General features: G+C 36.9%; 1 protein-coding gene across 35 annotated transcripts in view; it reads right to left on the bottom strand.

Annotated features, from left to right (window-relative positions):
- Positions 1 to 16,315, bottom strand: part of CEP112 (centrosomal protein 112) — a 705,692-nt gene that overhangs the window by 543,632 nt on the left and 145,745 nt on the right. For all 35 annotated transcript variants that reach the window (XR_008481664.2, XR_008481665.2, XR_008481666.2 and 32 more), the window contains 3 exons: positions 1,681 to 1,835; positions 952 to 1,081; positions 152 to 244 (listed from right to left, as the gene is read on the bottom strand). Coding sequence is in view for 32 of the 35 variants with exons in the window: in XM_054256393.2 (XP_054112368.1) it covers positions 152 to 244; positions 952 to 1,081; positions 1,681 to 1,835 (378 nt within the window). In the remaining 3 variants the exon portion in view is untranslated. The remainder of the gene's footprint in view (positions 1 to 151; positions 245 to 951; positions 1,082 to 1,680; positions 1,836 to 16,315) is intronic.

Raw genomic sequence — 16,315 nt, 5'->3', positions numbered from 1 at the left:
TAAAATATAAATTTATACAATGCGATAAAAGAATCAGAAAAGACTACCTGCATTTCTAAGTTTTTTTTTTTTAATTGACTCTCATTTATACATCTAAATCAAGAAAACTGTGTTTGACCACTGTTCTTCTCTGTAGAAATACAAGACTCACCCTTAGTTGTTGTTTTCTTTGAAGTTCTGTTTCCTGTAACTGTTGTTTTAATTGACAGACATTCTGTTCTAATTCTTCAATCATACTAGATGCCTAGAAGGATTTTAAGAATAAAAAGCAGGATGTTGAGTTTTGTACCATATTATACCTTCTGATTAAAAAAAATCCTTTTTTTTACCCCTGAAAGTTCAATCAGAATTAAAATTATCTAGAAATCTGAATGAAAAATGTTTTTAAAAGATAGTGGAAAAATTAATCTTTTAAAGTAAAAATATAAATTAAATGCTGCATAGTATTTAATATTATGAAAATGTAACACGGACATAAAAATATAATCTTTTAAAGTAAAAATAGAAATTAAATGCTACATAGTATTTATTGTTATGGAAATATAACACACATAAAAATAATGGGTTTACAGAAAACTTCAAGATTTTAATTATAAAACTAAAGCAGAACCAAGATTTCAAAATAATAATGCATATACTCCATTAAATGTAATATTCATATAACTAAGCACTGAAATTTATATGCTTCCTCCTTTAAAAACTTTGGCACTTAAAATGAGTAGCTTATAGCAGAATTTAGTTTATTACATATTTGTATTGTGCTACATGGTAGACATTTATCATTTTAAACATTTTAAATACCAATAAAAATTCTTGAGGTTCCTGTTAATTTAAGAACAAAGTGAAAGAGAGACTAATTTCAAATGCCAAATAATTTCTACTTGGCTATCTATGGCTGTAGGCTGAGTGAATAAATACTTAATGTGGATTATTTACCAACATAAATGATACCTTAGAAGCTGAAAGAGCATGTTCTTGTTTTAGAAGGTTTATGTCAGCATCATACTTCGTTTGCAACAGTTTCATGTTTTGCTCATGATCATTTACAAGATGCTCCTTCTCTTTATGCAGTGTGTTGCGCCTAAAAGCAAGAGAATAAAATAAACTTTCAATGTATTTAGAACCAATCTCTAAAATGAAATTTTTTAATCAACAAAATCCAAATACATCTCCATTCAATATATTAAATAAGTATCCATATTTTTGTCAACTGCTTCTAAACATTCTGCTTATGTTAAAAACAGGTTGGGTACAGTGGCTCATGCCTGAAATTCCAGCACTTTAGGAGGGTACAAGGCAAGAGGATCACTTCAGAAAGAGTTTGAGACCACTCTGGACCATTGAGTGAGACCCTGTCCCTACAAAAAGATAAAAATAGAAAAATTAGCCACGTATTGTGGTGCATGCCTGAGGTCCTGGCTACTTGGGAAGAAGAGGAGGGAGAATCAAATGAGCCCAAGAGTTTGAGATACAGTGAGCCATGATCACACCACTGCAGCCCAGTCTGGGTAACAGACAGAGACCCTATTTCTAAATAAATAAATAAACTAACAGCAGTATTTAGTTGAAAACTTCCCGAGGCTAAATGCACACGGTATAATTAATTTTGGCAGATAACTTATACAATTAATATCAGTACTTTATAGCTATACCTGATAGATATCTGATTTCAGACAATACCTTGCCTTTACTTCTTGTAATTCACTACACGTTATCTGGTAACATCTTTCAAGTTCCGCTTTTTCTTGAATTAATTTCTGCCTCTGTAAATTACTGTTCTCTGCTTCTCCAGTCAGCTGCTGGACACGGGCCTCCAGTTCTTTGATCATGTGGTTCTGAAAGAACAGATCATGGTTAAAAAAGCCTCTGACTCAGTTGTAATACTTTTGTATCAGTAAGAAGCTTGAGGAAAATGTATAGTCTATAAGAATAAATAAAACAAAAGTATCATAAACCATGGCAGTAAAAATTAAATCAACCTTGATATTAACGAAGTCTTTTAAGAAATAATGCTTACTACCACAAAAATAAGAACACCATTACTATATACTTTTAGCCTTTTGTTCATTTAATGAGTATTTACAGAGGCTGGTAATATTCCAGTAAATAAGACAAAGACCCTATCCTCAGGAAGGTTTCAGCCTCTATGCTACCCATTAGCTGACTACTGACTACTGTTCTTTGCTTTTCATTTGAAGTTTTGAAAATGTGTTATAATTATGAAAGTAATGTAATAATATTTTAAAAGGAAATCCATAACACCCAAATTGTAACACAAGGGTTCTCACATAAGTGAAACATTTAAAGTGCATAGGAACATTTAATTTGTTATAGTGTTAGTGTGCAACATTTTCATTCCTTTAACATCTTTACCATTTCATAAAATGCACTTCTCCATTGTTCCACGGTATTCAGATTAGCACTCAACTAAATCGTTTCTCTATTATTTAATACTGATTTTGAATTTTTCCCCTTTGTAGAACTGCAATTTAAAATGTGGATAAAGATATTTATCATCTTTTAGACACTTTATCTAAAATTAGGGTAAGGAAGCATTAGCTGAAGGGACAATTAATTTTCAGTTTTAAAATTAAACTTCTAATAGGTGTGAGTAATAAGGATAGGTTAATATGATGTTGCAGTTAATTATTGTGTTATACTTGTTCTAAGATAACCATTTAAAAATTCAGTTTAAGTATTAAATAATGTTTCAATCCTGACATCCTTTCTTAATTTCATTCTTTCTTCATTATAATACCAAATATGTATACAAGTTAAATTTCAGTGTAACAGCTTCCAATCTATAAAAATGACTTAACTAACTAGTATGATTTACAGATTAACTTCTTTAAATGCATATAATCCTTGACTGAAAAACATCAGATGTTTCGATTCATGCATCTTATTTACTTTGCCTCTTCATTATTCCTCTGCTTTAGGAGCTCCTTTCAGAAAATAATTTCAGTGTTCTACTATATAATCTAAACATCCTTTGTGTCCTGCATAGTCATTGACTGGAAGAAACAAAGAACACATACTTTGTCTTCCAGTTTTAGATGGTGGAATAAACATGATTTGTATTCCCTCTTTTCTTGGAAATCTAGAAACAGACAAGATGAACTAGAAATAGAAATGCAAATTCCATCCTAATAAACCCTGGAAGAGGATATTCTACTATTGGCGATAAAGGAGTAGCTTGCAGCAGATCACACTTCCAATGATAACAACTGAAAAACCCAGACAGATTTTTTTTTTTGAGACACGGTCTCACTCTGTTACCCAGACTGGAATACAGCAGAGTAATCTTGGCTCATTACAGCCTCAACCTCCTAGGCTCAGGTGATCCTTCCACCTCAGCTACCTGAGCAGCTGGGACACAGGTACATGCCACTACAACTGGATAATTTGTGTATCTTTTTTGGTAGCAATGTGTGTCACTATGTTGGCCAGGTGGTCTCAAACCCCTGACCTCACACCATCTACCCTCCTTAGCCTCCCAAAGTGCTAGGATTACAGGCATGCACCACCAGGACCAGAGAAAGATTTAATTTGTAGGAAGGCACTTCAGAACTTCTAAGGCAGTTTGGAATCCTCATAAAGATGAGGTATCATCCTGTAAGTTGCTTTTACCCTACAAGTATTTTCCAGTGTTGGAGGATGAAGGTGGGGCAAGGAAACAAGGGTGGATGGTGGCCTAGGCAGCCAGGACTTAAGGAACCATCCCTCAGAAAAGCAACACACAGAGAAGTGGGCACCATACCAGCAGTTTTCTCCTCAAGAGAATTTGTCGAATCTTTTTCTTTTCCTTTTTGGAGCTAGAGTCACACTGTTGCCTAGGCTGGATCTCAGCTCACTGCAACCACCACCTCCTGGGTTCAAGCGATTCTCCTTCCTCAGCCACCTAAGCAGTCGGAATTACAGGCACACACCACCACACCCAGCTACTTTTAGTATTTTTAGTAGAGGCAGGGTTTCACCATGTTTGCCAGGCTGTCTTCAACTCCTGACCTCAAGTGATCTGCCCAGTTTGGCTTCCCAAAGTGCTGGCATTACAGGTGTGAGCCACCACACTTGGCCAAATTTGTCAAATTCTTAACATTCATAGGGCAGGAAGCCAAGAAACCAAGTGAAAAAACATCAGAAAAGCACACTGGAGTTTTCTGCAGTATCACTGTACCTAGAAGTAAAATAGAATCCAAGGAGTAGAGCCCCTGGTATTAATAATATCACAGGCTTTCAGTTGAGACCTATATTGAGGACTACCACTAGGAGGAGAAGTTAGTCAAAAGTAGGCCAAAGATTACAAAGACTGCAACCCAGCCTTGAGCCAATTCAGTCCCTGAATGGATTAGGTAACATCTGTCTCTACACCAGCTGCCTCTCAGAAGTGAGAGCAGAGCCTCTCTGGAAGAAGATAACATCATCCAGAGCCTTTATTATTTTTCATGCACAATGTTTGGCAATTAATCACAAAATACAGGCATACTAAGAAATAAAATCAGAGGAAAAAAACAAAATAGAAATAGACATGTAGATTCCCATATATTGAAATTGTAAAACATATGAGGCATGTGTTCTCCTAACTCAAAATATATGAGACATCCCACAAAATTAAGTGAAGATCAAATATAATTAAAGGAATAGTCCAGAAGAAGAAGTCTCATGGCGGGAAATCCTAGAAAATCTCATCAGAACACAGTTATACAAACTAAGTCACATGCAAATAACATCACTGATTCAATAATAACACATGCATACATTATGGCACAAAGCAATCTATGGATGAGACTGATTGAGGGAAATAAATGACATTATAAGCAAATAAAAATTATAAGGGCAAACAACTAAAATAGAAGAAAACAAAATAGAGATCCAGTATTTACCTAGCTGGTATACCTAAAGAACAGAAACAGTAGAACAGGAAAATACCCTAAATGACATACTATGAGAAAACTATACATGAAAATAATATATAAATAGAAAGGGTATATTATAAAAGTCACACAGAATGAAGAATGCCAAGACACAGGTAAAGTTATTAAACTTCAAGGAATGATCCTTTTAAAGCATTAACCAGACATGTCACTCTCTTGCAAAATCCTTCAATGGCTTCTCTTATCACTCAGAATAAGAAGTGACTATCACTGCCTTTGATTTCATCTCCTACCACTCTTCCCTCTCATTTACTATACTCCAGCCGTAATGGCCTCCATGCTGTTTCTCAAAGTCATCAAGCTAGCTTCAAAGCCTTTTCATTTACTGTTCTTTCTGCCTAAAGCATCTTCCTCCAGGTGCCTGCAGAGCTCACTTCCTCACTTCTTTTAGTTCTCCACCTAAATGCCATCTTGTAAAGGAATCTTTCCATAGTGCCACTCTACCTAAATAACCAGATCTCTACTGCCTATATTTTTCTGGGCTCTTAGCCTTTCTTTTGCTTTTCTTTCTTTGTTGTTTGTTTTCTACAATAAAGTTAAGATCAAGACAGCCAAGACATTGCTTTATTTGCACTAGATCTCCTGTTCTTTCTAGAATATTGCTTAGCTTGTAGTAGGTATTCAATAAACATCTATCAATTATGAAAACAGGTGACCTTGAACAATATGGGTGTGAACTGTGTGGGTCTACTTACACACAGATTTTTTTTTTTAACTAAATGGTGATCAAAATTACAATATTCAAAGGATGTGAAACCCACTTACATGGAGGGTCCACTTTTCCTGTATCCAGACTTCACAAGGCCTACTGCAAGACTTGAGTATGTGCCTATTTTGGTACACACAGGGGGCCTGGAAGCAATCCCCTGCACATACCAAGGCACTACTGTATTCTTAAAAAACAAAAACAGGATAACTGCTAAAATGTCAAAATGTCCATTCCGTATTCAAAACTGGAATTATTTCCGGCCATATTATAGACAATGTTAGCATTTTATAAGGTTATAACTGGGTTACAATGAGGAAATAACAAATATCTGTCTAATATAGAATATAGCAAAAACTTTTTTGCATGTTCTATTAAAATATAGAGATAAAATACAAGAAATCCAACATAGAGGTAAAGATATTCCCCTCCACATTAAAAGAATTTCTGAAAATCTATTTCTTTTTTCTGTATATAAATGCAAAAATAAATAAAATTTCAGAAAATACCAAATTGCTAAAGAAATAAACCAAGAGAAAAGGGGTTGAATTACACAAATAAATAAATCCATAGACTTTGCCTAAAGAAGAAGGGTTTCTGTCAGCCAGAAAAGCCAGACAGCCCTCTTTCTACAATATGAATAATACAGTGGAGATGAGATGAAAATGCTCAGACAAAAGCATAAAACTATTTTCATGAAAGAAAAAAGAGATAAAAGTGAAATATCCAGAAAACAGAGAAGACAATGATAGACTGAAGCACTATTGTGACCTCAGTTATCTGTACATCACTGAACAAACTAACAGTAATTAAATAAACTTGAAATTTTCTTTGTTTTTGTTTTCATTGAGATAGACTCTTACTGTTGCCCAGGCTGCAGTGCAGTGGTGTGATCTCAACTCACTGCAACCACCACCTCCCAAGTCCTAATGCTTCAGTCTCCCAAGAAGCTGGGACTACAGGCATGTGCCAGCATGCCCAGCTAAGCTTTTGCAATTTTTTTTTAGTAGAGATGGGGTTTTGAAATGTTGGCCAGGCTGTTCTTGAACTTTGGACCTGAAGCAATCTGCCACCTAGGCCTCCCAAAGTGCTAGGATTAAAAGCGTGAGCCACCATGCCCAGACTGAACTTGAAATTTTAACTAAGGAATTATTAAAATTATGACAAAAATTATCAGATCTGAAAGGAAGAGATTTGTGACTAAAATAAGTAACTTGCGAACTGTACCTGTTCAAAAGGAGCAGAACTATGAGAGGAAGTGCTTCCTGTTCATTGTCCTACTAAATGCTGTGGTTTGCACTGTTGGCCAGCCTTTTTGAGGATATGCATGTATTGTAAGTACGGACAAGTGAGTGCCTCTGTGACCGTGCTACTTGTCCATCTTTATTTGTCTCCACCTGTGGGCAAAACCTCAGGTTCTAACAAAAAACAACAACTATTGGTGAAGATGTGGGGAAACTGGTACCCTTGTGTACTGCTGCTGAGAATGAAAATGGTATAACCATTATGGAAAACAGTATGGAGGCTCCTCAAAAATTTAAAAATAGATCTATCAAATGATCTGGCAATCACAATTATTCTTATTTATTCAAAAGAAGTGAAGTCAGGATCTCAAAGAGATATTTTCACTCCCATGCAAAATGTTCACTATAGCCAAGAGGTATAAACAACGTAGCATTAACCAGAGAAAATGATGGACAGGAGACAGGACTAACGTGCAGCTCCCTCTTAGACTGCAGAGCAGCATCTGGAGACTCACACTGGGAACTTTTGCTCCACGGACCACCACAGAAACATACTAGGAAAACTGAAAGAATCCACAGACACTTTGAATAAAACAGCTTGCCACTACAAACACCACAAGACAGCCAAAACACTGTGAGCTCCCGAAGTGCCACAGGGGAAAGTTAGCCTCTGAATACGCATCCCCACTGGGGAACCTGAACAATGTAAATGTCCATGGATGGATGAATAGCTAAAGAAAATGTGATATACAAAATGAGATACCATCTCACACAAATTTGAATGGCAATCATTAAAAAGTCAGGAAACAACAGAACTGGAGAGGATGTAGAGAAATTGGAAAGCTTTTACACTGTTGGTGGAAGTATAAATTAGTTCAACCATGTGGAAGACAGTGTGGCAATTCCTCAAGCATCTAGAACCAGAAATACCATTTGACCCAGCAATCCCATTGCTGGGTATATACCTAAAGGATTATAAATCATTCTACTATAAAGCCATATGTACACGTATATTTATTGCAGTACTGTTCACAGTAGCAAAGACTTGGAACCAACCCAAATGCCTATCAATAGACTGGATATAGAAAACACGGCCCATATACACCATGGAATACTATGCAGCCATAAAAAAGGATGAGTTAATGTCCTTTGCAGGGATATGAATGAAGCCGGAAACCATCATTCTTAGCAAACTAACACAGGAACAGAAAACCAAACACCACATGGTCTCACTCATAAGTGGGAGCTGAATAAATGAGAACACATAGACACAGGGAGGGGAACATCACACACCGGGGCCTGTCAGGAGTTGGGGGGCTAAGAGAGGGACAGCATTAGGAAAAATACCCAATGTAGGTAACTGGTTGATGGGTGCAGCAAACCACCATGGCATGTGTATACCTATGTAACAAACCAGCACATTCTGTACATGTATCCCAGAACTTAGAGTATAATAATAAAAAAAAGAAGGAAAATGTCGTATATACATGCAATGGAATATTATATAGCCACTAAAAAGGGGCTGTTATATATTCAAACTTGGATTAACCTTGAGGACATTATGCTGCATGAAATAAGATAGTCACAGAGGGGCAAATATTGCATGATTCCAGTTACAGGAAATCTCTGAAACAGTCAAACCCATATAAAGAAAGTAGAATGGTGGTTGCCAGGGGCTAGACGGAATGGAAAATGGGGAGGTGCTACTCAATGGGTACAGAGTTTTAGTCATGCAAGATTTAAAAAGTTCTAGAGATATGCCATACAACATTGTGCCTGTAGTTACTAATACTGCAGTGTACCTGAAAAATGTGTTAAGAGAGTAGATCTCATGCTATGTGTTTTTACCACAGTAAGAAGAGAAAACAATGGCTAAAACTTAACACCACATTAAATGTGCATACATGTCAAATTCTTGCCTAGACCACTGACATATTTTGATAATGAAGAATATAATGACAACAGCCACCACTGAACCCTTATTATAGTTCAGAAACTGTGCTAAGTGTTTTACCAGCTTTGGGCCATTTACTCTTCCCCAAAAAACTATGAGGTAGGTATCATTAACATCATTTTAAATGTGAAAAAACTAAGACTTAGCAAATTTGATTAACATGGCCATACTTGCACTACTGGTAAACTGGAAAGCAGTAGAAAAGAATTTGATCCAAGATCTCCCTGAATCAAAACCTATTCCACTGCATTACATCTTCTCTAAGACTTTGATATTCTGCTTATGGGATTAATATAAAACAAATTTGCAAAAATACCTCAGGTACACATATCATTTCAAAACATAAGGTACACAAAGGAAGCTAAAATGCAGTACTGTAACACCTGAGGTCTTCTTCTTAACTCCCACATTATTACTGCTATTATTACTGGTCCCAAGATAAGATTTTTTTTTTTAATTCTGTAATTTGAAGGCTGTAGTGTTTTCTACCTTGAACAATTTATTATAATAAAGGGCAGGCTAGTAAAATTCTGTTCATTTCTAAGCCCCTTTAATAAAATGTTCATTCCAAGAGAACTGGGATATTATAATCTATTAGCTATGGGAACAGAGCAATAGAAATAACAATCTGTTACCATAAAATGTCTCCTAAATATGTGTTGAAATAAAGGCGACTCTTTAATCAATGATTTCTTAAACATACACTTTAGTTAGCTTAGATCAATAAAGTCAAAAGTTATCAGGTTTAAAATATAATAATTTTTAAGAAATAAATTTTAAAATATATAACCAGAATGCTCTAAAAATAAAATTTCAATCTTCATCCACACTCCATCATTCCTTCTTCCTGCTACCACCTCTCTCTCCCCTCTCTCTCTCCTCTCTCTCATGTCTCGCCCTCCCACTCTGGTCATGTTAATGTCACTGGGGTATTACATGATTACCTCCTGGCTTTTGCATTTCAAACTGTATTGAATAATTCTAACCACAATGCTGAGTAATGATTAAATCATCTTCCTCTCTAATATTTATGCATAGTCTTTTCCCCATTTCAACAAATTAAACTGGCCATCCTGAATTTTATCATGACTTCCATAGGATGATTTTTCTCATACTATGAGATTATGTTTGTCTTTTACAACAGCGATTCTTAACTCTAGTAATCATAAAAGGATGAAAAGTACATTCCCAATGACTTCATCAGTAATAGAAATCCCTTTTGAAGAGATATCAGTATGACATCAGTCCCTTCAGCACACTACTCACCATATTCTATAGGGCTGGTACTACTTTTTAAAATGATTTTTGTAATATACCTGAGACCAAACTTTACTGGTTTGACAAAAAAGACTATTTCTCCTGAGAATGTTTCAGAAAATAACTTAAAGAATGCTAATGTATAATATAGATTTTAAGTATATACATAGATACAATTGATTATTATATACCTAGGGCCTACCAGATGGACAAAACCAATCTAGTTGGTACTATCTGTGAAGGCTGACATAAAATTAGGAAGTCCTGGGGTTGTACCAGATATAACAGTCACTAGACGGAAGACAAAAATTTGAAGTCAAGAAAAGGGGCCAGATGCAGTGGCTCATGCCTATAATACCAGGACTTTGGGAGGCCAAGACAGGTGCATTGAGGTCAGGAGTTTGAGACTATCCTGGCTAACATGGTGAAACCATGTCTCCACTAAAAACACAAAAATTAGCTGAGTGTGGTAGTGGGCACCTGTAATCTTAGCTACTCAGGAGGCTAAGGCAGGAGAATCACTTGAACCCGGGAGGCAGAAGTTGCCGTGAGCAGAGATCATACCATTGCACTCCAGGCTGGGCAACAAGAGAAAAACTGTGTCTCAAAAAAAAAAAAAAAAAAAGAAGTCAGAAAAAGATTCTGAAGCAGAAAAAACAAAATAGCAGTCAATCATGCTGAAAGGACAAGGCAAAAGAAACTGGATAAAGTTTAAGCAGGTTAAAAAGAAAAAAGAACATGCTGATACAATTTCTTCAAACACCAAACACCTGCCAAGACATAACTGTGGTTAGAAGCTGGCATGCTTTTCTTTACACGCAGATAAGTATTATATGAAATGAAGAGTGGCCTCAGCATTAAGATCCATATTTGTCAAATACTTTTGTATATACTGATGCCAACTTTCTGATTGAAGAAGCAAACTATGTGATGTCACTTATTCATTTTATTATTGAGTTTTAAAGTATTTTCTGAACACTAATGTTTTGCACATAATTCTACACCTAAAGTACATAAATTTTGAATCTATATTGTCAGGTGAACGCCTATAAGCATATATAAAGTATCCTAAAAACAACATTTTGCCAAAATAATTTTTTAAACAGAATATAAAGAGCTAAAAGAATAAAAAATAGGGGAGTTCTTAAAAATAGAGTAAAAAATTATTCAAGAAAAAGAATGCTGATGTAGAATTACGTTTCGCAGGCTGTAACAGATAATACAGAAGCAGAATTCAGTGGTATATGACACGAGAATTAGGGAAGAAAGAAATTACTGCATATAAAATGATGAACAGATTACCTTGCATGAACTGGGTATCTCCTTGCACTGGGATCTCAAAAGTAGCACTTGGAAAACTAGGTTGGACTTCACAAACCGATGTAACATATAAGTATTAATTATAATAGGCATGATACTAGGAATTCAAGTTTTTAATCATGGGAAAATGAGAAAAAATGTACTTGTTGCCTATGGAGTAAGAGGAGACAGGCAGAGTCACTAGCAGGTTACTGGAAGAGTCAGGGATGAGGCAACAATGGCCTGGACTCAACTGGTAGCTGTGGAAACAGAAGGGAAGAGAGCAAATCCAAGAAAATTTTCAGAGAAGTAAAATGGATGATTCTGCAACATAAGGGAGATGAGCGCCGGGATCACACCTGTAATCCCAGCACTTTGGGAGGCTGAGGCGGTCGAATCACCTTAGGTTAGGAGTTCAAGACCAGCCTGACCAACATAGAGAAACCCCACCTCTACTAAAAATACAAAATTAGCCAGGCGTGGTGGTGCATGCCTGTAATCCCAGCTGCTCAGGAGGCTGAGGCAGGAGAATAACTTGAACCTGGGAGGCGGAGGTTGCAGCGAGCCGACGTCGCGCCACTGTACTCCAGCCTGGGCAACAAAAGCAAACTCTCTCTCAAAAAAAATAAAAATAAGGGAGATGAAAAGTGGGAAAAACATAAATCTCCCAGGTTCAAAATTTAATGTGCTAACAGAATGCTGATGATGCCAACTGAGAATTAAGAGGAAATCTGGAAAAGGGTATTATTTTGGTATTAATTATCATAGATACGATTTTCTACAAGTCTTAGAAAATGTAAAATATCCCATGGGCTTTTCATTGTACAACATCTATTGATAGAAGAAATCAGTCTGGACATATAAATGCTGGAGTTTTACATACAAACTTAATTTGCAACCTTGTAGGAGTTAAAAATCAATAAGGGGTAGTATTAGGCAACTACTTGGTATCCACAGTTCTCCTACTGCAAACTCCTATGGCAAGAAGCGTAACTAATTTTATCTTATTTCACAAGCTTCTTATGAAAATAGGACATATTTTGGCTGGGCATGGTGGCTCATGCCTGTAATCCGAGCACTTTGAGAGGCCAAGGTGGGCGGAACATGAGGTCAGGAGATTGAGATCATCATGGCCAACATGGTGAAACCCTGTCTCTTCTAAAATACAAAAACTTAGCCAGACATGGTGGTACATGCCTGTAGTCCCAGCTACTCAGGAGGCTGAGGCAGAGGAATTGCTTGAACCCAGGAGGTGGAGATTGCAGTGAGCTGAGATCGCACCACTGCACTCCAGAGCAAGACTCTGTCTCAACAACAAGAAAAAGGACGTATTTTCATAAGAAGTTTGTGCGCCACTGCACTCCAGCCTGGGCAACAGAGCAAGACTGCATAAGTCTTAAAGAATCATAAGTAATGATTTATGACAAAAGGTGTATAAGTCTATAAGTTTATGATTTATGAAGTTATAAATCATAACTCTTAAAAATAAATTCTGATAACTCTCTTACAAATTGAAAACTCATGAACCACTAGAAGATGTGAACATTGCCAGCCTCTCTAAAGCCTTCTTAGTTACCCTCTACCCAAAGGTAACCACTATTTTGACCTCTATCAGCATGAATAAATTTTGTCTTTTTTCAAACTTTGTATAAATGGATTCACAGACTATGTAACTCTTTTCAGTCAGGCTTCTTCATGCCTTTTTTTTTTTTGAGACAGAGTTAAGCTCTTATTACCCAGGCTGGAGTGCAATGGCTCGATCTCGGCTCACCGCAACCTCTGCCTCCTGGGTTCCAGCAATTCTCCTGCCTCAGCCTCCCGAGTAGCTGGGACTACAGGCGTGCGGCACCATGCCCAGCTAATTTTTGTATTTTTAGTAGAGGCGTAGTTTCACCATGTTGACCAGGATGGTCTCAATCTTTTGACCTCATGATCCACCTGCCTTGGCCTCCCAAAGTGCTGGGATTACAGGCTTGAGCCACCGCGCCCGGCCCTTCATGCCTATTATATGCCTGTGGAATTCATCCATGTTGTAGAATGTAAGAGTAGTTTAATTTTTCAATACTGTATATAGTATGCTAAAATAATTTATCCATTCTTTTGATGAGTTGGCTTCAGTTTTTTACTATTAAAAATAATGTGGCCTGTAATCCCAGCAATTTGGGAGGCCGAGGCAAGCAGATCATGAGGTCAGGAGTTTGAGACTGGCCTGGCCAACATAGTGAAACTCCATCTCTACTAAAAATACAAAATTAACCAGGCGTGGTGGCACATGCCTATAATCCCAGCTGCTCAGGAGGCTGAGGCAGGAGAATTGCTTGAACCCAGGAGGTGGAGGTTGCAGTGAGCTGAAACCACGCCTTTGCACTCCAGCCTGGGTGACAGAGAGAGACACTCTGTCTAAAAATAAATAAATAAACAAAATAATGTGGCTATGAAGACTCTCATACATGTTTTATGATACATACGTGCACAGATTTCTTTAGGTTACATATGTTGCAGTGAAATCACAGAGTCATAAGATGTGCCTATGTCAAGCCTCAGTAGTTACCATCAAAGAGCTTTTCAAACCGGATATAACAATTTGAACTCCTTACAGCAGTGTATGAGACTTCAAACTATACTGCATGTTTGTCAAAACTTGGTACTGTGATTTTGTTTGTTTTTGTTAAATTTAGCCATTTTTGTAGGTATACAGAGATATTTAACTGATTGAACTATATTTCCCTGACTATTAATGATTTGAATACCTTTTTAAGTGTTTATTAATCATCTGAATATATTCTTTTGTGTACTACCTATTCAAGTATACTGCTCTTTTTTATTGAATTGTCGTTCTTGTTGATTTTCAGGAGGCTTTCTATATTTAAAATGCAAGACCTTTATTGAATAAAGGAATTGCAAATATCATCTTCTATTCTGAATTGCCTTTTCCCTTTCTTTTTCACTTCTTTTTTCTGGGGGGCGGGGGTAGAGGGTGAGGGACAGAATCTGGCTCTGTTGCCCAGGCTAGAGTGCAGCGCAGCTATCTCAGCTCACTGCAGCCTCCACCTACCAGTTCAAGAGATTCTCATGCCTCAGCCTCCCAAGTAGCTGGGAGTATGCACCAACCACACTTGGCTAATTTTTGTATTTTTAGTAGAAACAGGGTTTTGCCATGTTGCCCAGGCTGGTCTCAAACTTCTAGTCTCAAGTGATTGGCCCGCCTTGGCCTTCCAAAATGCTAGGATTACAGGCATAAATCACCATGCCCACCCCCTTTCCCCCTTCTTAATGACACCTTTAGTGAACAAAAGTTATTAATTTTAATATATTCTAATTTATTAGCATTTTTCTTCAAAGTTAACATTTAATTTCCCTTTTAAGAAATCTTTGGACTGGGCACAATGGCTCACACCTGTAATCCCAGCACTTTGGGAGGCCGAGGTGAGCAGATCATGAGGTGAGGAGATTGAAACCATCCTGGCTAATATGGTGATACGCCGTCTCTATTAAAAATACAAAAATTAGCTGGGCATGGTGGTGTGCACCTGTAGTCCCAGCTACCCAGGAGGCTGAGGCAGGAGAATCACTTGAATGCTGGAGACAGAGGTTGCAGTGAGCTGAGATCCCACCACTGCACTCCAGCCTGGGTGACAGAGAGAGAGATTCCACCTCAAAAAAAAAAAAGAAAAATATTTGACTAGTCCAAGCCAAGAAGACATTCTAAGATTTCTTCTATAAGTTTTATTATTTTATCTACACATTCAATTCTAAGAGGTTCCTAAAACTGGTTTATTAAATGATGTAAAGGTTCAGGACGAATTTTTTCCATATGAATATTCAATTGACCAATTCAACTTATTGAAAGAACCACTTTTCACAGTGAATGGCTTGGTAAAAAAAATAAATAAATAAACTAAATAAGTGTAATTTTCTATTATCTATATTGCTAGCCCCCCAAACTCAAAAGAATAAGGAGAAAATGATTTTAGAATTACTATATAATGGATATACATTGAGAAACAAACAATATAGCCACCACCAAAATAAGTATTGTAGAAAATTAAAATTTTTGTCAAACAAGGAAAAACATTATATTTGACCTAAGTAGCAAATAAAGCAGAACCTAAATGTTAATTTATGGAAAAAAAATTTTCAGCTGGCCAGGCATGGTAGCTCACGCCTGTAATCCCAGCACTTTGGGAGGCCTAGAAAAGCAGATCACCAGAGGTCAGGAGTTCGAGATCAGCCTGGCCAACATGGCAAAATCCTGTCTCTACTAAAAACTATAAAAAATTAGCTGCACCTGGTGGCACACACCTGTAAGCCTAGCTACTGGGGAGGCTGAAGCAGGAGAATCACCTGAACATAGGAGGCGGAGGTTACAGTGAGCTGAGATCGCGCAACTGCCCTCCAACGTGGGCAACAGAGCAAGACCGTCTCAAAAAAATAAAATAATACAATAATAATAATATGTATTTGTGATAGATATCATGTGATGAGAAGAGCACTTTGCCTCTGAGGATCTTCCTGCCTAAACCCATAAGCCCAGTCTAATCATGAGGAAACCATCAGATAGATACTACTAGATGAGCATTTTACAATATGTCTGACCCAATCAATACTCCTCAATCACAGTGATAAAAACAAGGCAGACTGAGAAATTATCACAACCAAGAGGAGAGTTAGGAGGCATAACAACTAAACTTCATGTGGTATCCTAGATGAGATCCTAGAAAAGAAACAGAACACTAGGTAAAAACTAAGGAAATCTGAATAAACTAAACACTTTAGCTAACAGTGTATCAATATTGATTCATTTATTGTGAAAAGTGTACCAAGATAACATAAAATGTTAAAAATAGGAGAAACTGAGTTCAGGTTATACAGGAATTCTTTGTACTATCTTCTTAAATTTTCTGTAAATCTAAAACTATTC

Source organism: Callithrix jacchus, chromosome 5 (genome assembly GCF_049354715.1).
Source record: "Callithrix jacchus isolate 240 chromosome 5, calJac240_pri, whole genome shotgun sequence".
Taxonomy (NCBI): domain Eukaryota; kingdom Metazoa; phylum Chordata; class Mammalia; order Primates; family Cebidae; genus Callithrix; species Callithrix jacchus.
The sequence above is the reverse complement of the archived record's forward strand: the minus strand, read 5'-3'. Positions and strand labels throughout refer to the sequence as shown.